Source organism: Mastomys coucha, unplaced genomic scaffold (genome assembly GCF_008632895.1).
Source record: "Mastomys coucha isolate ucsf_1 unplaced genomic scaffold, UCSF_Mcou_1 pScaffold4, whole genome shotgun sequence".
Classification (NCBI taxonomy): domain Eukaryota; kingdom Metazoa; phylum Chordata; class Mammalia; order Rodentia; family Muridae; genus Mastomys; species Mastomys coucha.
The window spans coordinates 17,132,584-17,157,103 of NW_022196910.1; the positions used below are offsets into that span (position 1 = coordinate 17,132,584).

At 41.8% G+C, this 24,520-nt stretch overlaps 1 protein-coding gene across 1 annotated transcript in view; it reads right to left on the reverse strand.

The window, feature by feature from the left end:
- Positions 1–24,520, reverse strand: part of Slc17a8 (solute carrier family 17 member 8) — a 50,437-nt gene that overhangs the window by 9,285 nt on the left and 16,632 nt on the right. Inside the window, exons 2-10 of the mRNA XM_031349259.1 lie at positions 23,914–24,166; positions 17,069–17,187; positions 14,983–15,097; positions 13,820–13,907; positions 7,640–7,726; positions 6,608–6,747; positions 5,749–5,898; positions 4,099–4,231; positions 648–758 (exon numbers count right to left, since the gene is read on the reverse strand). Of these exons, the coding sequence (XP_031205119.1) occupies positions 648–758; positions 4,099–4,231; positions 5,749–5,898; positions 6,608–6,747; positions 7,640–7,726; positions 13,820–13,907; positions 14,983–15,097; positions 17,069–17,187; positions 23,914–24,166 (1,196 nt within the window). The remainder of the gene's footprint in view (positions 1–647; positions 759–4,098; positions 4,232–5,748; positions 5,899–6,607; positions 6,748–7,639; positions 7,727–13,819; positions 13,908–14,982; positions 15,098–17,068; positions 17,188–23,913; positions 24,167–24,520) is intronic.

The window sequence follows — 24,520 nt, forward strand, 5'->3', positions numbered from 1 at the left end:
CATCATCATCATCATCACCACCACCACCATCATTGATATCATCATCATCATCATCATCATCATCATCATCACCACCATCACCACCACCACCATCATCATTGCCACCATATCATCACCACCACCACCACCACCATCATCATCATCATCATTTCTACTTGTTCTAAATGACTCCCACCCCACCCCAGACCTGCACCTTCTTGCTTATAAAATAAAATAATAAAGTAAACAAAAACTCATTGAAAACTATAGAAACTTCTCTAAGCACTACCAGTGCTTGTGACCACGTGTCAAATGGCACAGCCATTTGAGCTATAATTAGCAGTCCTCCAGCAGCAAGAGAGTCTGTCAGGTAAGGTGACTTGGGGCTAGCCTGGGACACATGCCTGTGTTCTGCTTATGCCTCAGGGAAATCAGCTGTATTCATGTACCTTGCCGTGGTAGAGTTAGGATGGACAATCCCAGCTTGTGTGGTGTGGCCTCTGAGCTCATCCCTGGTGGATCTCATGTTGCCTCACATGATGAAGCTCTGTACAATGGATCTGTTCCTTGGGCTATTACATGAACATGTTCTAATTTCCTTGTCTGTCCTTCCTTCTCAGACTTAGTGAATCTACACACATGACTCAGAAACCCAGAGGATGCTTTACCTGAAATAGCAAAGCCACTAAATCCTACAGCAAGCACCAGGAAGGAGATAGCCACTCCTTTGGTATGGGAAAATCCAACCACCAGGAGCAAGGTTGCCTCCATGCCAAAGCCTGCAAATAGAAACAGAAGAAGAAGTGTCATGTTTCTGTCCACCCACCAAAGCTATTGACTTGGCACATGACACTCACTCATGTCTGTAAACCCCAGTTTTTAGTGCATACATCCTAGCATGGCATGTACAATATTCCTTGATGGTCATGACTGTGTGACTATGCTATTGCTTAGGTGTTCTGTGAACTTTCTACCTGGTGTACCTTAAACAACAAACAGTCCTAGTAGGTTCGGTGATGGCCCTGGGATGAGGGATGTGTGCGGTTAATACTTTGGTAGTTAGTCCTGCTAATCTGAGTGGTATATATAGTATATATAGTCAACGACCCCTTTGACTATGTAGGTTGTAGTCTCCTACATGACAACACTCCTCTCATATCTTCTTCCCAAACCAAATAGCTATAGTTATCCTTTGAGATAGATGAGCTCACAGTCAGATGTGGTGGCTCAGGCCTGGATACTGAGACCAAGTTAGAATGATCACAGATTTAAGGACAGCCTGGGCTATATAATGAGTTTAAAGTAAGCCTACCCAATAGGGAAATTCTACTTCAATTTTAAAAATGGAACCAAGGTGATTCCAGTACTTGGAAGACAGAGACTTGGTCTACATAGTGAATACCAGGCCAGCTAGAGCCACATGGTGAGCCTCTGTCTCAGAAAGAAAGAAAGAAAGAAAGAAAGAAAGAAAGAAAGAAAGAAAGAAAGAAAGAAAGAAAGAAGGAGAGAGAGAGAAAGAAAGAAGGAAGGAGAGAGAGAGAGACAGAGAGAGAGAGACAGAAAGAAAGAGAGACAGACAGACAGACAGGAAGGAAGGAAGGAAGGAAGGAAGGAAGAAAGAAAGAAAGAAAGAAAGAAAGAAAGAAAGAAAGAAAGCGAGAGAGAGAAAGACAGAAAGAAAGAGACACAGACAGGAAGGAAGGAAGGAAGGAAGGAAGGAAGGAAAGAAGGAAGGAAGGAAGAAAGAAAGAAACAAAGAAACAAAGAAACAAAGAAAGAAACAAAAAGGAATGAGGTAGAAGGAGGAAGAAGGAAGAGAAGAGAAGAGAAGAGAAGAGAAGAGAAGAGAAGAGAAGAGAAGAGAAGAGAAGAGACGAGAGACCCTTTTAATGAAAAGATGGCTGGTGATAGCTCAGTGGTAGAATGCTTAAGTGTCTTGCACAAGAGTCTAGGCTCTATCTCTAGTGGGGGAAGGGGAAGAATAAACAAACAAACAAAGCCACGCCTCACTGCTAGCGAAGCAAAGTCAACCTTCCTCCCCTTCACTACCTCACCCCAGTCTTCAGGCCTCTGATAACAACATGAGACACTTGCACAGAAAGCCTAGCAGGGGAATGTACTCTCAGTTCTTCTCATCCAGAATAAATGATTCCAGCACAACAAAAAGAAAAATGAGAAAATTATGAAGACATGTATTCCCATGGGGTGGAGGGAAGGAGGGAGGGAGAGAGGGAAGGAGAGAGAGCATTCATCTAACAGCACACAGAAAGATGTCATAAATACCACTTGCAATACACAGAGGGTGGGGGATAATTAGAGTGGAGGCTTCACTCTGGAAACCAGCTGCTGAGTCCACATATCTCCAGACAATGGTCCTATAGTTGCTTCCAAGTCAACAGGATCAATTGAATGTTTGTTCCTCTTCTTTACACTCCCAAAAGTCCCAAAGCAAACCACTGTTCCAACTTCCTTCTCCCTTTCTTTAGGTCAGTCAGCAGCCTACCCATGTTTAGGGCTTAGACTACAGAGTCAGAAAGGCCTGACATCAGATTCTGCCTCAAAATCACAACTCACGTAACCTTGGACTATCTCTTCATCCCCTCATGTTAAAAAGCAGAGCCAGATGGTCTGAAGGAACAGTGGAGGAGGAAAGGAAGTTGGGTATTCAAGGCACTGAAGTGCACATAGGTGTACATGTGGTCACAGACAGCCAAGCAGAAACTTCAGAACCATTGCACACTTTCTTGAATCCTTGATTTCCATATAAAATTGCACATGCTCAGCCATAGATGTTACTATCAGATCTCACTCCTGCTTTTCCCATCTCTGCCTTGGTCTTAGTTCTTGGTTCCATCACCTGTATCACTTAACAGGATTGGTGGCCTTCCTTCTTTGACTTCTGAGGCATTGGCCATACAGTCTCTCTAAACGACATGCTCAGTGAGACTCTCTGTTTGCCAAGGGCCACGCATCACTAATACCATCTAATGGCAGCCCCTCTCACTCCTCTAGATCCCTCACTGCCAGCCTCACCTCTGCTTTCCACCCAATCCTCAACACAGGCTTCTGTGCAGCAGGAACACAGCCCTCTAGCCACTTCCTGTGGGTTCACAGCATCCTCATCCTCAACTGGCAAAAGCACCTTCCTCCTCTTTCTCATCTTCCTTTTCTCTCATTTTCTAGAACTTGTCAATAATGCTTTATCATTTTTATTTGCATTTCACCTCTCCCATGAATTTGTACATTATTAAGCTCACTAAACAAACCCCCAGCACTCAGTTCTCTGGGGCAATGTAGCCTAAGCTGACCAGGTTTCTCTTCTGCTTCCAACTCCTGAGTGTTTCACAACACCCAGCTTACAAAGTTACACTCCTTTTGACACTTGTCTATATGATTTATGCGTGGTGTGCATGCACATCTCTGTGTTCACATGTTAATGGGTACATGCATGTGCACAGGCATGTGGAGCCCAGAGGTTGATACTGTCTTCCATGCTCACTCTATACTTACTGAGGCAGGCTGTCTCACTGGACACAGAGCCCACAATTCAGTTAGTCTAGCTTGCCATCTTGCCTTAGAGATGCTCTGCCAAGCAGACATACCTACCCAGATATTTGTATATGAGTGATACGGATCTGAACTATCGCTCTCACACTGCTATGGCAAGCACTTTATTCATTACCATCTTTCCATTCTAAAACTACGGTCTTAACACAGAGCTGATGAATGATAAAGAAAGATTCTCAACATTGACCCCTTACCTCCATACATGGACACACACACACACACACACACACACCATCTTCACACAAATAATTCTTTAATTTGTACTTGGTATATACTAACTCAATGGTAGGTGCTTGCCTGGGGACTATATATGAGGACAGAGATTAAAACTTAAGTCCAGACATTACACCCTTCTGGGGACCAGCTTTGGAACCAGAGCTTCAGATTTTCATGGCAAAAATGACTTACATCTGTTCCTCTACTACAATCCATTTCCCAAATGATTTTATAGCTACTCCTGCAGTATAGGGAGTGTTACAGTAACAGTAAAGGTACAGTTCTGTTTGCTCTAATTCTACAGAAACCACTTGAACCTCCTGGCATATATGGTACCTCCACAATTCATGATTTTTCTGACAGCAGTTGTAGTCAAAATCTTTCGGCTTCTTAAGTAATCAGCCAGTTGTCCTCCGATGGGTACCACAATTGTCATCACCATGTGTGGGACAGCTGACAAGAGACCCACCTGGAAGGAAAAGAAACAAAGAGCCCCCTTGCATTCTTCTGAGAGGTCTTTACAAGTCTTCACTTACCCCTGCTACATAGCCCCATGGCCATTACCAAGTTTAATCATCTAATGTGGGATTCCAGGAGGTCTGAACTAACCATTGAGCAATGAACGGTAGAGTGATTTTGTGTATGAACCAACTGCCTTCCCCACCAGACTGAAAGCTCCCTGGGGTCAGAGACAACTCTTACTCATCACAAAGGTACCAGTATACAGACTATTCTGGCTCTTCCAACCTCTGCTTGCTATCAAGCCTGAAGCTAGTCAGGCATCTACCTTTGCCTGGCTGCACTCTTTCTCTTGAAGAAAGGAATTTTTTTTCTCATAATGATTAGTTTGTTTCATTATCAAAACCTCCCTGAGTCACAGACAACCTAATGACAATGGCTGGGGGCATTGAGGTAGATGCTTTCTAAACTGTCATAAGCAACCATTGCTACTGCTACATTCACCACCATGGAAAAAGGGCTGGTCTGAAACTTAGCCTCAGTGTTCTTTCTGCCACCTAAGGAACAGGTTGTTGCGTTTATTTATATGGGGTGAGGGGATCTGGTCATAGCACACATGTTAAGGTCAGAAGACAGCTTACAGGAATTGATTCATTCCTTCTACCATCTGAGTCCTGGGAACCAAACACGAGTAATCAGACTTGATCATAAGCACCTTTACCAATGAGCCATCTGGCTAGTCCACAATGTGTAGGGGGCAGTTCTGGTGTTAAGGTCTTGTTCTCCAATTGGTTCTTGATCTGCCAGTAAAGAAAGCATTGGCCACTTGCTGGGAGGGATGTATAGGTGGGACTTCCAAGTCATGGGAGGAAAAGGGGATGCAAGGAAGGGGAGAGGGAGTTTGACATGCTTTGGAAAGAGGAGGTCTCAGGAGGGGCAGTGGCCACTCCTACAGGCAGGTGGTCAGGAAAGTTTAGCAACTGAAGTTTAGGGCAGATGGGAGAAAATTAAGAAACTGATAAGAGCATGCTTTTCCAGGTGGGAGATGATAATATTCCCCAGCAATTGTGCCAAGAAGGCAAGTTGAAAATGAACAACTGTGTGTATGTGTGTCTTTTATCTGAGGATTCAAGGGAAATTGAGAGGGGGCTGGTAGCGCAGTCACTTCCTGGAGCAAAGGCAGGTAGAGCATAAAACTGCATGCAATAACAATGAATAGTTTATAAAGAGAAAAATTCACGCTATTGAATGAATCTTTTTACCTTTGAACTAATATTCAATGTTTGAATTAGCTTCAAAAACACTCTCAGACTAGATAGAGTTATGGTTTTTAGAAGCAGATTAATACATCTTTGATCCTTACTAAGAAGAAATTAAATAGACTATTGTATGACCTTTGGTATGATAAGTGTCATAGAACTGTTATGAATGATGATAGCCATTTTAATTATTTCATCACACAAAATTATTCTCAGTTGGATCAAGACAGTTAATGTTCAAGAACATTGGAAGCATTTGTGCATTTACCTTACTTATTGCAAAGCCAAAGACCTCTTCGAAGTAAGCAGGCTGACTTATTAAGAGCAAATAGAAGGTCCAGCTTCTACAGAAGTTTGCCACAATGATGGCATAGACAGGCAAGGATGTGAAAAACCTTCTCCATGGAGTGTTGAATTTCTAGGGAGTAAAAAAAAAAAAAAAAAAAAAAAAAAAAGACCATGATATTTTAAGTAAAGTCACTGACATCTTACTTCTGTAAGAAGGCATAAAGAGCATGAGGTCTTTGTGCTCAAATAAGCACTAGAGAAACCAGGCATGTTAAGCATGCAGACTGGTCTCTTGTTTCCCATCCAGAAGGCTGGGAGTAGATATAGTTAATAACATGGTGACTTTTGCTATCTGTAGGGCCAGACCTCACCTGAATCTCCCAGATTATCCCTCCACAGACCATCCTTATGAAGATGTCATATGTACTTAATAGCCAGGTAACCTCTACACTATCTGTATGACTGAGACCACAACAGATCCTAGACCCTTAAGCTATAGAACACATCTTCACAGTAGAAGTCACACGTATTTTTGCAAAAGAGTTTCAATGTCATCATGCCTTAAGTGTTACTATGCACATGGGATTGAGATCATTGTTACCAGGAGCTTTTTTCCAAAAGTGTACTGTACTTAAATATTTCTAAAATAAACAGCCCAGTGACCAACTTTAGAAGTTGAAACCCACACCAGCTACTGAACTGTGATGAACTGAACTTCCCTCTTATCTTTGCATGGATCATTCCTCTGCCAGCTGTAGCTTTTGCAGGTAGTACAGTCATGGAGAAAAACACATATGGGAAAGAGATCAGAGCCTACCTTCCATTCCATCTGTACTTACGCTCAGACTGGCCAAGTTGGCCCCTTCTCCTATGCTTGTCTCTATGTAGGTCTTTTCTGCATTGGATATTGTTGGGTGAGCTGCTGGGCACTCATAAGCCTGCAGCAGCCAAAACATGTACCAAATAATCCCAAACATACCTGCAGACAAACAACCAAAAGGCTCAGCGGCATGTCTTCCATCTCTATAACTGTCTGGGTTTTTCCAAAATATTTGTATTGTTTATTTGGGAATTTCACATAATTCACCCTGATCACACTTCCCAGTCCTCCCAGGTCTGCCTCTGCCTCCCCATCCTTGTGACCACCCCCACCCAAGAAGAAATAAACAAGCAAAAACAAACAAAAGAAAATCTCTCAAGTCCTATTTGCATTGTCCATATTCTCCCTGGAGCACAATCAAATTCCCAGTGGCCAGCCCAGTAAAGAAAACTGAGTCTGGTCTAGAGAGATGGCTCAGTGGTTAAGAGCACTGACTGCTCTTCCAGAGGTCCTGAGTTCAATTCCCAGCAACCATATAGTGGCTTACAACTATCTGAAATGGGATCTGATGCCTTCTTCTGGTGTGTCTGAAAACAGCTACAGTGTACTCATATAAATAAAATAAATCTTTTTTAAAAAAAGCAAAAAGCATACCTTAAAAAAAAAGAAAGAAAGAAAACTGAGTCCTTCCCCCCCACCCACACACACACCACCAGAAGCCACCAACTGTGGAAAGTTATAACTCAGCATCCCCGTCACAATGTTTGAGTGTTCTCATCAATGGCTTCCTGTCTAGGCTGTTACATTTTTTAATATGTTCATTGAGAAGTATCTTGTTGATTTTCATCATGTTCATTGAGACCTAACAAAAGGCAATATTCTTCTTTTCAAAATGCCAAGTTTAATATAAGCATTAAGTTGATCACAAACAGGCTTCCATTTGTATAATGAACTGCGTTTTGTATTTCTATTTTCACACACTCAGCCCTTAAGCATGCTCTTATATGTCTCCATGCATCAACACATGAAGTCATGAAACCAAACCACTCACCATAAATGTAAAACACAGAGGCCCAGCCAATGTACTGCACCAATACTCCCGCAAGGGGCATAGCAACGACTGCCCCAGCATAGGAACCTGCAAGCAGAAAAAATTGAGGGACACCGGCCAATCATTATTCAAGCCTTGTTAGGAGTGTGTGTGATAAAGTCCAAGTCAGATGTCTCCATGACAACACTCTGGGATTCCCAATGAATGTTATTGCCACATTTCTGCAACTGAGCTATCTACCCCAGCCCTCAAGCATGCCTTAAAACAGAGCAACCACAAGAGAAATGTCTTCAGGATGCTTTTTAACTTCACTGAGACACACATCCAGGGATTTGACAAAGTTTGTTTGGGCACCACAGTTTAGAATTTCTTGAACAAACAGAATCCAGAAATGAGAAAAGTATAAAAGAACAATTTTAATGTACCCAGGCAATGTTTGATGCTAAAGACAGCAACAAAAGAAACATAGAACCTGCTTTCAGAGCTCCCAGGACCTCACCTAGATGCCTTTGTAGTCTTTTCTTAAATAAAAGAACACACACACACACACACACACACACACACACACACACACACACCACTCAGAAAGCAGTTGGATTCCAGGTTGGCAGGACAACTGTCTCCATCCACTTCCTAAATAGGTACATTTTAAAGATCATTTCTACTGAATAACAACTATAGGAGACTAATGTTTTAGGCAATGGGGATTCTTATACTGGGTCCAAACAGACCAAAGTAAAAATCAAAATGGAGTCACTACTTCCAGGGTTCTACATCACCAAGGCAAAGCTAAGCTGTTTAGCAGATTTCTTTTAAGAAGCCAGGAAAAACTAGCCAGACTAGTTTCCTTAAGTGTGACAACAGACTTCTGAGTATCCCAGCCTTGATCCTTACATTAGAAGGGTCACATGATGCAACTGGCTCTTTTTCTTTTGTCCTGGGTCTTTGCCTTGCTGCCATGCACAAGTAGTCACTAAAATGATCTATCTGCTTTTTTTTCCCTTAGTTTCTGCCCATGAGCTAATCTCTCCCACTTGGGCCTTTTGCAACAATCATTCTGTCATAGGAAGTGAACTGTTGATGGTTCTAGAAAGAAAAAAAAAGCCAGTTGAGATCTTTAAATTTAGACCTCGGTGATTTTGTCCTTTGACGTTTCTTGCTTTGTAAATACTAAACTTTGTGGACTTGTGTGAAGATATCTGTCTTGTCCGGAGAAGATAGTGGGGACTTGAGGTGGTCACCTGGTTTCTCTATCTGCTGCAGCTCCTGGACATCTGCTAGGGAAACTAAAGCCCTGTAAATTTCCAGTAATTGCTAATTGAATGGAAAAGTCCTTCTCTGAGACACCCCCCACCCCTCCTCCCCGACTCCCCGATCGTGAATGAGAAGCTGCTCCTTAAGAAAAGCAAGCAACACGAATGGAAAGTCCATTCCCCAAATCCAACACTAAGACAGATCTTTAGGAAGTGGGTGAAGCGCTGGGAAAATAGGAAAATATCACACCTGCCTAAGCTTGGTCTTATCTCTAAGACGGGTGCAGCCTGGGTCCTGAAATGTGACTGTGCGATATGAGGAAGTAGGAAGACTCATTCAGAGATAAGATAGGAATGAAGTCTCTGCCTCCTGGATAGTATAAGGTAAACTATGATGTGTGTTCCAGGATGCTCTGTAAGCTGGAAATGGCCACATGAGTGCCAACTGCTAATGCTTTTATTGTGTACAGAATAGCAAAAGCACACATTTCAAGGCTATTGATGGCCTTGAATTCATCACGTATGACTTTGAACTATTGATTTTTCTGTCTCCACCTATCAGGTGATGTGTCACCACATCTGTTCTTAGATGGTATTGGGATAGAACCCAGGTCTTTCTGCAAACCAGGCAAGGACTCTCTCAAGTGAGCTACAACCCCAGTCCTGAAGCACATGTATTTTAAAGGTCAGAATTCTTCGCAGCTATAAAGCAAGCACTCCAAATCAGACATTAGCAAAGAAATTTTTCCTTCCTTCTCTTTCTATCTATCTTTCTCTGTCTTTCTCTTTTTCTCACTCTGTGTGTACACACACAAGGTAGCCTTCTGCCCCAGGGAGCAGGAAGGCCAAGTTCCCATGAAGCAAAGGTGTCGTGGAGACAAAGAAAATCACAAAGAATGATCAGTTACTATACATACTGCATGCTAAGGATTGGGCCAAGCATTCTGAACCTTTAATTTGTATTCAGCTTCTTTCAACCTGATGAGGGAGATACAACTGTTAGCCCTCAGTTTATAAGAAAAAAACGAGTTTGGAAATCATGAGTTGCCTATGGTGACAAGAGTGTAAGACCCCAGAGAAGTTCTTACTCTGTGGTTTTGCAACCCTGCCTCCTTCACCATCAAATGCCAATAATCCCCAACTGTAAGAAGCAGTCTTGGTGCTGGAAAGATGGATCAGCAGTTAAGAGCACTGACTGCTGTTCCAAAGGTCTTAAGTTCAATTCCCAGCAACCACATGGTGGCTCACAACCATCTGTAATGGGATCTGATGCCCTCTTCTGCTGTGTCTGAAGACAGCTACAGTGTACTCACATACATAAAATAAGTAAATCTTTTTTTAAAAAAAGATTTATTTATTTAATTATTTATTTATTATATGTAAGTACACTGTAGCTGTCTTCAGACACTCCTGGAGAGGGCGTCAGATCTCATTATGGATAGTTTTGAGCCACCATGTAGTTGCTGGGATTTGAACGCAGGACCTTCAGAAGAGCAGTCAGTGCTCTTAACCACTGAGACATCTCTCCAGCCTGTAAATCTTTTTTTTTTTTTTTTAAAGCATTCTTTCCCTGGAGAAACTGTAACTGACCCACACTGCTTCCCCTGCCTATCAGACTCTCCCTCCTCTTTAGCCACAGCTCAAACATCATCTCCCACCTGCACTCACAGACCCTTGAGCTTGTTCCAAATGGGATGCTCAGCCCTCAGACTACCCCAGAAAGCAGAGTGGACATCCGCACCCATGCGTTAACCACTGAGGGTAGCCAAAGCTGGCAGAGAGTGGTGTGCTGAGGAGAAGAAATAAAGATGACCTTGAATGAGAGAGACTCCTGACTCTGCTCTCATTTGTCATGTCATTCTATCTCTCCCCCCGCCCCCCGTTTCCTCAACTCTAAAACAATAGGCTGTGACCCATGGCTTTTTGAGTCTTTCCTGACTCCAATATTTTTTGAGACTAAGAATGGATTAACTTCAAGCTTAAATTTCTTTCTAGTGACATTTGTCCCTCAACTATTCCTTGAAATGAAGCCACACCTTATCTGGGAAACATAATAAGGCTTGCAACCTTGACCAGGCAGCTTTCTTTGAGTCAAGCCATTTTTAAATCAGGGCTATAAAATCACTCTGAGAGCCAGGAGTGGCTGCTCATCACTCTCATTTTGCTGGCAAGTCAAAATGAAAGGTCTTGCTAACTACCTGTTGTAGAAAGTAAGGCCAAGGGTCACACCACCCACCATCAGTGGGGCAGTCTGACATCTTCTGGGGTTTGTTATAACTTTTGTAGGGTGAAGATACACTCTGGCAATCAAGAGGACAAACAAGAAGCTAAAAAACATCACAGTCATACACTCTGTCAAACTAGGCACAAAACAGGCACACAGACCATATCTCCTACTAAACTCCCAGGGAATATTTTATAGTGCTAATGATGATTTAAAGAAGATATAGAGAAAATAAGAAAAAGAATGAATGGGGCTAGAGAGATAGATCAGAGGTCAGGTGCATTGGCTACCTCTCCAGAGAGCCCTGGTTCAATTCCTAGCACAAACATGGTAGCTCACAACCATCGATAACTCCAGACAGTAATCCACTGCTGTCTCCTGGCCTCCATACATGCTAGACCTGCACGTGGTATATAGACATAGGTGCAGACAAAATACCCATACATATAAACTAAATAATTTTAAAAAGAAAATATGAAAACATTCATACTAAATAAGGGATAAAAAGGATTTATCCCTTTGATAAGGAAGTTCAAATCAGCTTATCTTAGGAAAGACATGATAGCTTTAAAAAATTAGACAGATTGGACCAATATCTGGCTCAGCAGATAAAGGCAACTACCACCAAGCCCAACAACCTGAATTCAATCCCCTGAACCCATATGGTAGAAGGATAGAACATCTATAGATGACCTGGCATGCATACATACTCTCTCTCTCTCCCTCTCCCCTCCCTCCTCTCTTTCTCTCATGCTAAATAAATAAACAAACAAACAAATCAGATTCCTAGGTGTAGTGGTGCATACCTTGTAATCACAACACTAGGAAAGCAGAGGCAGGAATATTATGTGCTGAAGACTGTCCTGGGCTACATAGCCAAACCCATCTCAAAAAAAAAAAAAATCTCCAAAGATCCAGTTCCCACAGACATATTAATTTGATTTGAACAGTTTTTTAATATGAAAACCATCTTCATAACTGAAGAAGCCGGCTGAATTGTGTCAGAGAATACTAAGGAGGCTTTAAGAGAAAAACATTAACATCTTTAAGAATTCTTTATGAATAAAAAAAAATCTGACATATGGGGTCATGCTGATACAATATTGGTTCATGGAGACAGTGAAATGAGAATTCAGAGACTTCACAAACCAACTGTACAAAGAAAGGGGCTTTGATTCCTTTGGTGAGGATCCTGAGTCCAATGGTCACCTACCATAGTCCAATGGTCACCTACTATATAGTCCAATGGTCACTATTGCAGTCCAATGGTCACCTATTGTAGTCCAATGGTCACTACTATAGTCCAATGGTCACTACTGTAGTCCAATGGTCACTACTGTAGTCCAATGGTCACCTATTATAGTCCAATGGTCACTACTGTAGTCCAATGGTCACTTCTGTAGTCCAATGGTTACCCACTGTCATCCAATGGTCACCTAAACTATAATAGTCATTGGCATTCAGTGACCCAATCTTTACATAGTGAGTAAGCACACCCATGGCTGATGACAACCCTTTGTAACTCCAGTTCCAGGGGATTCGATGCCCTCTCCTCTGGCCTCTTCAAGCACTTGGAACACACATGGCACACAGACACAGGCAGGCAAAACATTTATCCAATAGTATATTTTAACTCTTTTTTAAGAAAGTCAAAAATTAATTTTTAAGTAAAAGTAAATTTAAAAATTTTACAAGAACATTCCCTCAGAACATTTGACTAAAAAGTATTCTAAACATTTAATACAACTATAGCTTTTTTTTATAGCAAATGATTCTTTTAAAAGCCTAACTAGTTTTGAAAAACTTTTTATAATTTCACAATAATGCAACAATAATGGTCTTCTATTAGAACCATTAGTCAGAGACACCTAAGTTCTAATCCTCACTGCCTTACCATATCGTAACTTGTGTAAACTAAGGTACTTTTGCCCTCCTGGGCCTCTTCCTCTGTAATAAACATTTGCAAATAAAAATGCATTGTAAATGAATCTTATATCTGTATGGCTGGTTCTGGTTTCTCTCACTGGTCCATAATGAGATAAACCCTTCCAGTCATTGATTCCTCCAAGCCATACATAGAAGAGATCACTTGAGATGAGGCAACCTGGGCAAGGTAAAGTTCAGAGACCCGAGAATTGAAGTCAAATCACCCCTTGGGGTAGTCATAGACACTGGTAAGAAGAATGAATGCATGCCACTTCATTTTTGATGTGGGCTATAATGCCCACAGTTAAGTCAGCAATAATTTGAATGTGGTAGTTAAGTGTAGTAAGGAAAGTTCCATATCATGAGCCAAGTGGTCTCAGCTCAGCTCCATGGCCGAGGGTCTTTACAACCTTAAACAAGGCATTGTATTTTTGCTCATGAAAAATACAATTTTGTGTATTTTCCTTGTAAAATTAAGAGGAAGGCAGAGCTTGAGAAACCCATCTCTTCTATCTCTAAAAATATTTATTTTATGTGCATATGAGTCATGGAACAGGGGTGGAAGTCAGAGGACAACTTCTGGAAGACAGTCCCAGGAATTGAACACATCTATGGCATGGGACAGCTCAGTGATTGATAGACCCAACACTATCAACTGCTCTCTTTAGGAATTTTGTCAGGTGGGGAAAAAAGTTCTTTTGAAGATTCTTGGTAGACTTCTCAGTTACTTGAAGCCAAAAACATTCCATAAACAACTTATGATTCTAACACACTTACCACAGAAAGAAGTCGTGGCTAGACGGCTTCTCTCCAGGGGAGGAGCCCACTTACTCCACATCCCATGGCAGGCGGGGTAGGTCACACCCTGGCAGAAAGATTAAACATTAACAGTTACCTCTTGTTCCAATTTCTTTTTGTGTTTAAAATGCAAATATTGCTGCCTCACAAGACTACAATACAAAAATATAATTTGTATACTTTGCCAAATACAAAGCCTATGTTCCTCTCAATTTTTTTATGTTCGAATTAAATCCCTAGTATGATGGTGTTTGACTATGGGCATTGCTGGTTAACAAGGGCACAGAGATAGAGGAGGCCTCATGAATGGAATTTGTGCTCTTATGGGAGAAACTCTGGAAGAACTGTTGCTCCCTATGGGAGGAGAACACAGAGATGACCATCAGTCTAGAACCAGGAAGCAGGCCCTCATTGGTCACTGAACATCTTGGCAGCACAGGTCTTGGTCTCCCCATCCTACAGAATCATGAGAAATGAGTGCCTGCTGTGTGTGGGACTATTACTGACACTCAAACAGATTTTTGAAGACATTGAACCACATAATGTAACTAATTTTGACTCATTAGCGATCCTGGTGTTCAAAATTATAGTTCAAATATAAGGACTATGGAGAATGAAAAGGATGTCTTATATCCATTTTTTACCTTATTAAAGACTAATGTGTAGGAAGTGACTTCCACAATCAACCTATTTGTCTCCTCATTTCTGGACACAGAATCTGAGGCTCCAGTTTTTTAAGGCTTGGTCTTAACCTTGGTTGTCACAGCTACAAAAATCATTCTTTCTGCCATGTTAGGGGCTGTGAAAGTACAGAGCATATGTCCTTCCATAGAGAACTAAAGTTGGATTGGTTTCTCAACAACAGTATAGATTTCTTTCTTTTCTTCTTATGAAGGGTAACTCAGCACTGAACATGGGGCTTTACATGTGCTAGACAAGTATTCTAACACTATTACAACCTTAGCCCCTTTTGAGTTTTATTTTGCAATGGGACCTCACTAAGCTTCAGGAAATCTTGAAACTTGAGATCCCCTTTTCTCAGCTTCTTCAGTAACTGAGATAACAGGTCTGCACCGCTATAAATAAAATAATCACTTGACTATACTCTTAATTGTAAAAAAAAAAAAAAGTGTCTCTCCTACCTCCACCAGACCCTGCAAAATCCTCACACACATGACACAGCCATAATGCACCCTGGCCGCAGAAGGAATGAACATATTCAGAGTTGATGTCAAGAAGATGGCGGCTCCAAAGACCCTAGGGGACCAAAGCACTGGATTATTATCCAGGATGACATTGGCTAAAATACTTCAGTTAGACATCAGAAAATAGCCTAAACCTTCATGAAAGATCATGATGGAAATTAAGAGAAATTAATTCAGAGAAATAGACAGTATGCTAGAATCCTCTGTGTCACCAGCTAGACTCCTGAGTTGTTTTGATTTTCAACTCCCAGTCCATGGACCATTTATGGTCACATTCATGGAAGCCCAGTGATGTCCAACCTGTACAATGCCCTAGAAGGCCACGAGACAATTGTCCACAAGACAATTGTACTAAGGGGAACTCCAGGTATACCCACATCCAACCTGTATCGGCCAAGTGACCTTTCCTATTTGTGACTTCTGCATGTTTGGGATTGTGCCTCCTGCTTTCCACTCTCCTCTCAACATACCAGAAGAGAATACTGATACTCCAAGAAGCAGCTTGTGACCTTGGAACGAGTAACAGTGGAAAGCAAAAGAAACAAGCCAGACAAGAAACATATGTAAAGACAGCCATGCTTACATATATTTAGGCCCTATGACAGTGGCTTCCAAGCATCCTGATCTTGACCCTTAAAAAATACATTTCATGTTAAGCTTGGAAGGTGGCGCTTCAGTCAGGATAGTGTTTTCCAGGTAGGCATGAAGGCCTGGATTCATTCCTGCAGAACCCACATAAGAAGCCAACCACAGTGTAAACCTGTAAGTCCAGCCCAGGAGAGATGAGGATGAATCTCTGGGATTTTCTGGACACATAGTCTAGTTCAATCAGCTCTAGGTTCAGTGAGAAACCCTGTCTCAAAAAAAAAAAATAAGGTCATGGTGTGTGATTAGAGAAGGCTTTTGACATCAACCTCAGGCCCCTACACACATGCACCTGTACTTGCAAGTGTGCGCATGCACATGTGCACACTACACACACATGTAGGATGTGTGTATGTATGTGTGTCTGTATTTCATATTACAGCCCAGACATACTTATTTCATACTTACATGCAGACATATAAATAAGACCAATTTTCAAAACCAACACTTACTCTGGTAGGCCATATATTCTTATATTTTGATGTCTTTATTCTCTTTTTTTTGTCTTTATTCTCTTTAATTACATTCCCTTCTGTTCCTCTCTTTTTCAAATAAAATTCCCATTGGTAAACCACTATGCTGATTTTACAACCATGTAAGTTGTGATTTCAGAGATTAGAGAAAAAAAAAAAACTGCCTTGCAAACTTTGATCTCTTTTATGGAGTTGACTCACACACTGTCTCATGACAAATATCCTGAGAAGGACCTGGATATTAGGCTTGCTTTTCTGCAATATGATCTAGACTATAGCATCTCCCTCAAGTGAACACTCTCCTCATCAAATACTGATAGTGACAGAAAACTCACTTCTTTTAGTGACAGTCTGCTCTGTTCTGAAGAATTAGCTCCTCAGACAAGTGATAGGTCATTGAAGAACATTGGAAGCATCCCATGGTCTAAGGGCAAGTCATCAGTTTTCACATGACAGTGCTTGTCTTGTGCTGGTGATATTGGTGTAAATACAGAGGAGTACCAACCGTCACTGCTCCAAACCACAACTTAACCTACTGTTTCATTTCTCAGATGAGGAAACCAAGCCCCTAAAAGGGAAGTGAGTCAATGGTTTTGTTCCCCCCTTTGCCAGTGAGGAGTCACCAACTATTTCCCCAGACTCATAAATAATTATTGGTTTTACAACATCACTTAGTGAACTACAAGGTAAATTGCGTCGGAGGTGGGGAGGAACAAGCAAATCCAGAGAGACTCTTAAAAACAAACAGCACCATGAGGAATCAATACCTCCGAATTGCATCTGCCTGTGTGGCTCCTGTGTCCCTCCACTGTGCACCCCTACCCTGAGAACAGATACACAGACTGAATAAAGGCACAAGGCCCCAGGATAACCTGAGCAGGATTTGTCACGTCCATCACTCTTACCTGTTAGCAGCAAACTTGTTTGAAATGAAGCCACCAGGAATTTGTGTCACAATATAACCCCAGAAAAAAGAACCATGGATAAGGCCCACCGTCTCTGGATCCCAGTTAAACTGCGCTATCTGGAAACAAGAAGCAGATGCAATTGTGCTTAGGGAACAGCTGATACCATGTGTCACTGCGTGACAACTTCATAAGCTCCTCCCACTTCTGATAAACTTCTGGAACACACCTTGAATACTTGGGTTGTAGCAGTGGTTACATGGACCAAAGGGGTGTCTGGTCTGACAAATTTACCTTCAGGTGAGAGGGAAGAGGAGTACAAATTTAAGTATACAGACACATACCATATATGTGTAAAATGTGATATTCCAAAACAGCCATGTGTGCTCAGAAGAAAATAAAACTGGTTGTGAAGAAAAAAGAAAGAAAGAAAGAAAGAAAGAAAGAGAGAGAGAGAGAGAGAGAGAGAGAGAGAGAGAGAGAGAGAGAGAGAGAGAGAAAGAAAGAAAGAAAGAAAGAAAGAAAGAAAGGAGGAAGGAAAGAAAGAAAGCAAGCAAGCTCTGGACTTAGTCTGCGGTTTCCTGGGTTGCTCAGACATCAGTATAGTACAGTGACAGCCTAAAGGTAACTATAGTTTTAGAACTTTCAAGCCTTTTTCTTTTCATTCTTTTTACTTTTTTAAAAAGAACTACAAACATAGTCTAGTAGTTAAAGCACTCACCTTGCATTAAGAAGGCCCTCTGCTCTATCTCCAAAATAGAAAAAAAATAAAAGTTGTCATTGTATGATCAAATGTATTTTGCTAGGGAGATAACTCAGTGGTAGAGTGACTCCCTTGCTCATGTGAGGCCCTAGATTTAATTCTCTGGATAAGTAAGGAACAAACAAACCCTCTTTTGTTATTGTTTAGAGATAGGGTCTCAGTGAGTAACCCAGGCTGGCCCCAAACTTGCGATTCCCCCAGCCTCAGCCCCCTGAGTATTAGGATTAGAGGTATGCACTGCCATGCCTGGCTGAGTTCTTAACTAAGACAAAGCTCGTTCTAGCTTCCTCATGCAGCTGCTGTCAGCAGCAGCATCCTGTCCTTACCCTTTTCTCTCTGAGCAGATGATGCTTCTGTCATCTTTGAAAGAACCGAGACCTGCTGAGAAGTGACTTTGGGCATCACCTGAGCTCCACTGGGTAATAAGCATGAAATGACAGCTTGAACAAAAAGTCACCAAATAAGACAGCGAATGAGAAAAAAAAATAAAAATAAAAAGACAAGTGAATGGCCGATAGCCATACAGATAACCACTGGGAAAATTAGAAAGATCACTTACCTTCAGGGAAACAGAATCAGTTCATCATATCTGTCAGGATGGCATGTATATTCTCCCACAGGTGTGTGGGTATGTGTATGCATGCATGTGTATGTGCATGCATGTGTGTGTGCATGCATGTGTGTGGGTTTGTGCTCATGCATTCGTGTGCAAGAGCATGTGTGTATGTATGTACATGTGCATGCGTGTGTGTGTGTGTGTGTGTGTGTGTGTGCGTGTGCTTACACTTATAGAAAGAGGAGGAAGAGAATTGGTGAGAATGTGGAGAAACTGGAATGTTTTATGCTGCTGATGGGAATGTAGAATGGCTCAAACATTCATGAAAACAATATAGAATTCCCTCACAGAGCTAAGAGTTTAGCTTTAAAAGGCTCAACATTTATGCTTTGGAGTATTTATCCAAAAGATATCAGAATTTCAAGGACATCTGTACTCTCACATTCTCGTGGAAGCAACCTGGATGCCCACTGACAAATGAACTTGAACAGTGTGGCATGTATGTTCAATGAAAAGAAAGACACTATATAACATTCAACGTCCAGGATGGGATTAGAACACAGATGTCAAGGGAAATAAGCCAGCCATAGAAAGAGCAATGCTGTATGTTCCTTCTTATATGAAGTATCTGAAATAGTCAAATTAATAGAATTCAGGAGGGCATGGTGATTTTTCAGGGACTGGGAGGAGGGAAATGGAGAATTACTAATCAAAGGGTAAAATATGTTCATCCGGCTAGTGAATAAAATTTAGAAATTGGCTGGGCAGTGGTGGCATACACCTTTAATTCCAGCACTTGGGAGGCAGAGGCAGGCGAACTTCTGAGTTCGAGGCCAGCCTGGTCTACAGAGTGAGTTCCAGGACAGCCAGGGCTACAGAGAAACCCTGTCTCGAAAAACCAAAAAAAAAAAAAAAAAGATTTAGAAATTGGCACTGCACTTACAGCCTATGAGAAATGTTTACCAAGAGGGTTGCTCTCAGTTGGACCAGCTGGCATAGGCCTGTAGTCACAACTACTCAGAAGATGGAAGCAGGAGGATCAAGTTCAAGGCCTACTCAATCTACAGAGTAAATTCAAGGCTAGCCTGGACAACTTAGTGAGACCCTGTCTCCAATAAAGATAATGGTAAGAAATACAGCTTGGAGGTAGAGTACTTTATCGACCCATACCAAGACACTGAAAATACTCCTTTATTTAGAAAACATGTCTTTGCCAATGTGAAAAGGCCGAAGGTCTCAAAATGAGATATTCAGAGTTAGACAGTTGAACCCTTTATCAAAAGACAGGTGACCTTAAAAGGGAGAAGGCCAAGGGTTAAGATACCAAGCTGCTGGTGATACTGTCTTAGGAAGCTTATATAGGGGCTTAAAGGAAATAATAGAAAAGGAACCTTGTATGGTGCTTAACAGAAGTGCTCTTGTTTGATCTGCAAAAGTCCTCTTCTTTCCATTACAATCAAGGCCAGAAGGGTTACCAAAAGATTGCTAGACGTGCTGCTCTGTATTGTCCCGTTCAGCCTCCTTTCGAGAGAATTATGTTTCCCTAGCCATACTCCCCCTCTGTCTACCACAGCCAGTGGACACTAGAATAGGGAGCTGAGCCACGGGATCACAGGATTTAGTCATGGGGGCAGGAAGAAGCCATGATAAAAGACAAAAAGCAGTCCATCAGGAGACATAGGAAGATGGAGCAGACAAGAAGAAGCAGATGAGAGAGCCTGTGATGCCAACAAGCTAGAAACCTTAGCAACGTATTCTCCAGGTCCACTGGGATAAAGCAGAGTCTCTATCCCCCATAGGGACTCTGTTCCTCTCTCGAGAACTCATACAGATGCATTTCCAGCTTGGTAGAGGGTATTCTGGACCTCAGTTCTCTACCCACAAGATGGATTGATCTTCCACACAAACTTCCCCACCCAACCTGCTGTCTGTTCTTCACTTTCATGAGATTCCACTTGAGTCTTCTGCAATCCTCTTATTAGTCTGAGTCGCTCTCACTGAACTTCTATTCCTTGCAACCAGCCATCCCTGGCCAGGATACAAGGACACCTTTTCCAGGCCTCAGAGCCAATGAGCAGTGATGTTTAAAAGCAAACCTGGAGGATCCTAAAGTCCATCACTGAAACCCTGCAAGACTCGTGAATAGTAAGAAATCGTTGCAAAATTTCTCATCCTCCAGTTGCTTTTTGCTTACCATATGCCAGCTACTAAGGGACACCAATACTTTAACTTATCAGTGTCGGGGGAGGAGTGCCAAGGGCAAATGCAGGGCTTCACCTATGCTAGGCACATGCTTTTCCAGAGCTGTAACCCAATAGTAACTCATGGCATTAAGCTAAAAACGTGACTATCCACACATCAGCTAAATCATCCCTCGCACCACTTACAGGAAGCATGGCACATAGGTCTCTTCTGTTCATGGTACTTATCCAGCTCCTCAAATGAGGCTTCCAAAAACTATCTCAGCATAAAATAACTATGCTTTCCCATGAAGCAAAACACAGAAACAGAAATGCCAGCCATCCAGAGCCCTGTCATCCTGTTGGTCACACTCAGCTGATACCCAACTTGTTCTGTGTGGATAAGAGAGGAGCAGTATGCAGTAAATTAGTTTGGCTTGTTAGAACATGTACATTTGTCATTCAGTTGGTTTGGGTGAGTTTTTTATTCTTCTTATTAAGGAGGTACTATTTGCTGGGCAGTGGTAGCACATGCCTTTAATCCCAGCAGTTGGGAGGCAGAGGCAGGCAGATTTCTGAGTTCGAGGCCAGCCTGGTCTACAGAGTGAGTTCCAGGACAGCCAGGGCTATACAGAAAAACCCTGTCTCAAAAAAAAAAAAAAAAAAAAAAAAAAAAAAAAAAAAAAAGGAGGTATTGTTTTAGGTTTGTGTTTTCCCTTTTATTTCTCTCTCTTCTTTGGCTAGTTTTCAAGACAAGGTCTTGCTATGTAACCTAGTTTGTCTTTGAGTTCACTATTTAGCTAAAGCTAGCCTGAACTCTGTCCTGCTCCCCTGCCTCGGTCTTCTGAGTGCTAGGATTACAGGCATAAGCCACCATACCTAGTTCCTAAACTCCTACCCTGGCACCAGACAGAATGATATAAAGCATATTTTAGATCTTAATCAGACCCTCTAAGCAAAAATCACAGGAACTGGAGAGCATGCTCGAGCACTGGTCCTTCACTTTATCAAAACGTCTTTTTTTATTAGATATTTTCTTTATTTACATGTCATATGATGTCTCCTTTCCCAGTTTCCCCTCCAAAAAATAAAAAATAAAAATAAAATAAAATAAAACCTCAATGGGAGGAGAGGCCCTTGGTCCTGTGAAGGTTCTACATCTTTTTTTACATGCCGTAAATAAGACTCTGTTGAACCATTGTCTTTTCGGGCAACAAACAAATGCAAACACCGTCTCTTTTTGACTTGTGCCTCTGCAGGCAAGTTCTCATCAGCTAGCCTTGCTCACAAAAGGCTGAAAGAATACATGTGAGGCACATCTGAAACCCCACCCATAGTCTCTATTTTAAAGGCATCGAATGTCCTCTCCCTCTGTCTCACCTCCTTCCTTCACCACCATCCCCCAGACTAAACAAGCTATCTTTCTCAGCCAGACTCAGCAGAGGCATTGAAAGCAGACTGAAGCGTCTCCATGGTGCTGTTTCCCTCCAACAGAACAATCTCTTAGAAAGAACGGGGGAAAGCCTGCATGCCAGCTACAGACCTCTTTTTCATGAACTGACATCAAATTTCCCCAAGGCAGTCCTTGGCAGGGACTGTTCTAGGTGACACTAACAGATGTGACATCAGAAGACTACCATGTGGTCAGCTGAGGAAATAGTTCCCCATGTCCCCGCCTCAGAGTCACCCAGCACTCAGGAACAGACCGGGCTTCATGTCACACAATGTCTTCTTATGAAACCCTGTAAGCACAACATCCATGGCTTCCCCAACGCTGACATGGGAAACCTGGATCTAAGCATGCATCCAAACCCAGGCATCTAGAGAAGCATAGGTGAACAGTCTCTACCACAGTCAGTTCCAAGTCTGAGCTCAGTTCAGTGAACCAGTTATGGGATGGTCCACATGGACACACTTTTATTTATTCATCTCATAATTTATGAAGCCTAGGTGAAAAGTGAACTAGATTTATGATTCCAGCATCCATGAAACAGTTTATTAAATAACTTCATGCTTCCATATGACAAAGCCAGCCCAATGCGAGACCCTAAGTGAGTCCCAGTGCTCATCACACGTCTACAAGCCTCTTCCCACTAAGTGGTGATCATCCTGGGATCTGTGGAGGAATCCTGTTTCTGAGAACTTGGATGGAGAAAAGTTGGGATTTTTTTTTAAACTTAATATATAGTATTTTATTAAGAGTTTCATGAAAATACTTGGCAAAACAATTCATTGATTTGCATAATCTCTGGGAACAGAATGCTCTTGGATGAGTTGCTTTGGTTCACATTTCTCAAACACTCAATTACCCTGAAATTCCATCTCAATGGGCAATTTTGCAAAGTTGCAGTAGAGTGTTCTAATAAAGTCATAGAAAAGTCAGTATTTTTTTTCTTTATTACCTGGTGATTGAAAATTAGAATGTCTGCAAATATAAGCATAGTTTACAAACATGGTGATATCTATCAGTCCCACCACTGTGTCATGAGGGAAAAACCAGAAACACATTCAAATTACATTATAGTTGTTGCCATGATCTCAAGCTATTGTATATACTTTGATCTTAAAATTGTAGCAATTTCAGGCACTTTGTTAGGTTTTGCCATCTGATATACTAGTAAGGAAGCCCAGGTTTCTATATCATAAATTTGACTTGTAAATATGTTCTACATTTTCATATAATTGCCTCTCTGTAAAATCCTTTTTTCCATTATACTAAGAATTTCAAACATTACCTTTGGCCAAAGGTGCACACCAAGTTGTTCATAGGGATCAAGGGAGTTCATAGCACAAAAAAAGTGAGGGTCTTATGTTCCTAACAAATTATGGTTTGTCTGTCTTGTCTGATTCCCTTACAGCTCTTTGCATACAATGCTCCTTTTTTTTCCAAACATTTTTCTTCCTGTCCCACCAAATCTCTGTCTGATTCAGTCATCACTTCCTCTAGAAAGTCAGAATACCAAAATCATGGAATACCCACTCCTAGAGGAGCCCAAGAATTTAGTACAGCCATAGCAGCTGGCACACCAGTTTGTCATTTATGCTGTATGTCTCCTGGTCCAAGGTCCCAGTTGGTGTTAGTAAGCTTTCTATCCCTAGCACCATATCCTAGACCCACAATGGGGTTGTCACTCCATGTGTTTCTTACATCAATCAATGAATTGCTCTGTTGGCTTTTTCACAACTATCTCTCTCTCTCTCTCTCTCTCTCTCTCTCTCTCTCTCTCTCTCTCTCTCTCTCTCTCTCTCTCTCTCTCTCTCTCTCTCTCTCTCTCTCTCTCTCTCTCTCTCTCACACACACACACACACACACACACACACCCTCTTGCTATAGCTCAATACTGACCTGAATTTCTGGTTTCCCATCCACATACACAGTGCTATTGTTGACCATTTCCACAATGGCCACTCCAAGGTTGCATCGAATCCCAAAGGAAATGCAGAATCCCAGGCCGCTCATGACAGCAATGATGTATCGCTTGGGGATGCCACAGCAGCTACAGTCACAGACAGGGAGGCGTGTTCTAGATGTCTGCACGGGCCTTCCTTCTTCATTCAGCTCAATGGCATCTCCCTCCTCATTGGTCCCATCGATTTTTCTTCATCCCACAAAAGGAACAGGCAGAGAATAAAAGCCAGTATTCAAGGTGAGGCAAGACGTATGAAGTAAAAATAAAAATGGTGCCAAGCAACAAAAAGAGGAAAACCTACAGAAGAGCTTGGCTTGTGCTGTAAAACTTATCATCATCATAATCATCATCATCATCATCATCAAAGTAGAGAATTATGGCTAAAATGACTAATGTTCTGGATATTGTGTTGGACTGTTATAGGCACGAAATCATCCAAATCTGCTGGGGTTGGCAAGGGTCTTAAATATAAGCCTGTTCTTTTGTGATTGGCTTACCTTACTCAGGATGATATTCTCCAGATCCATCCATTTCCCTAAGAAT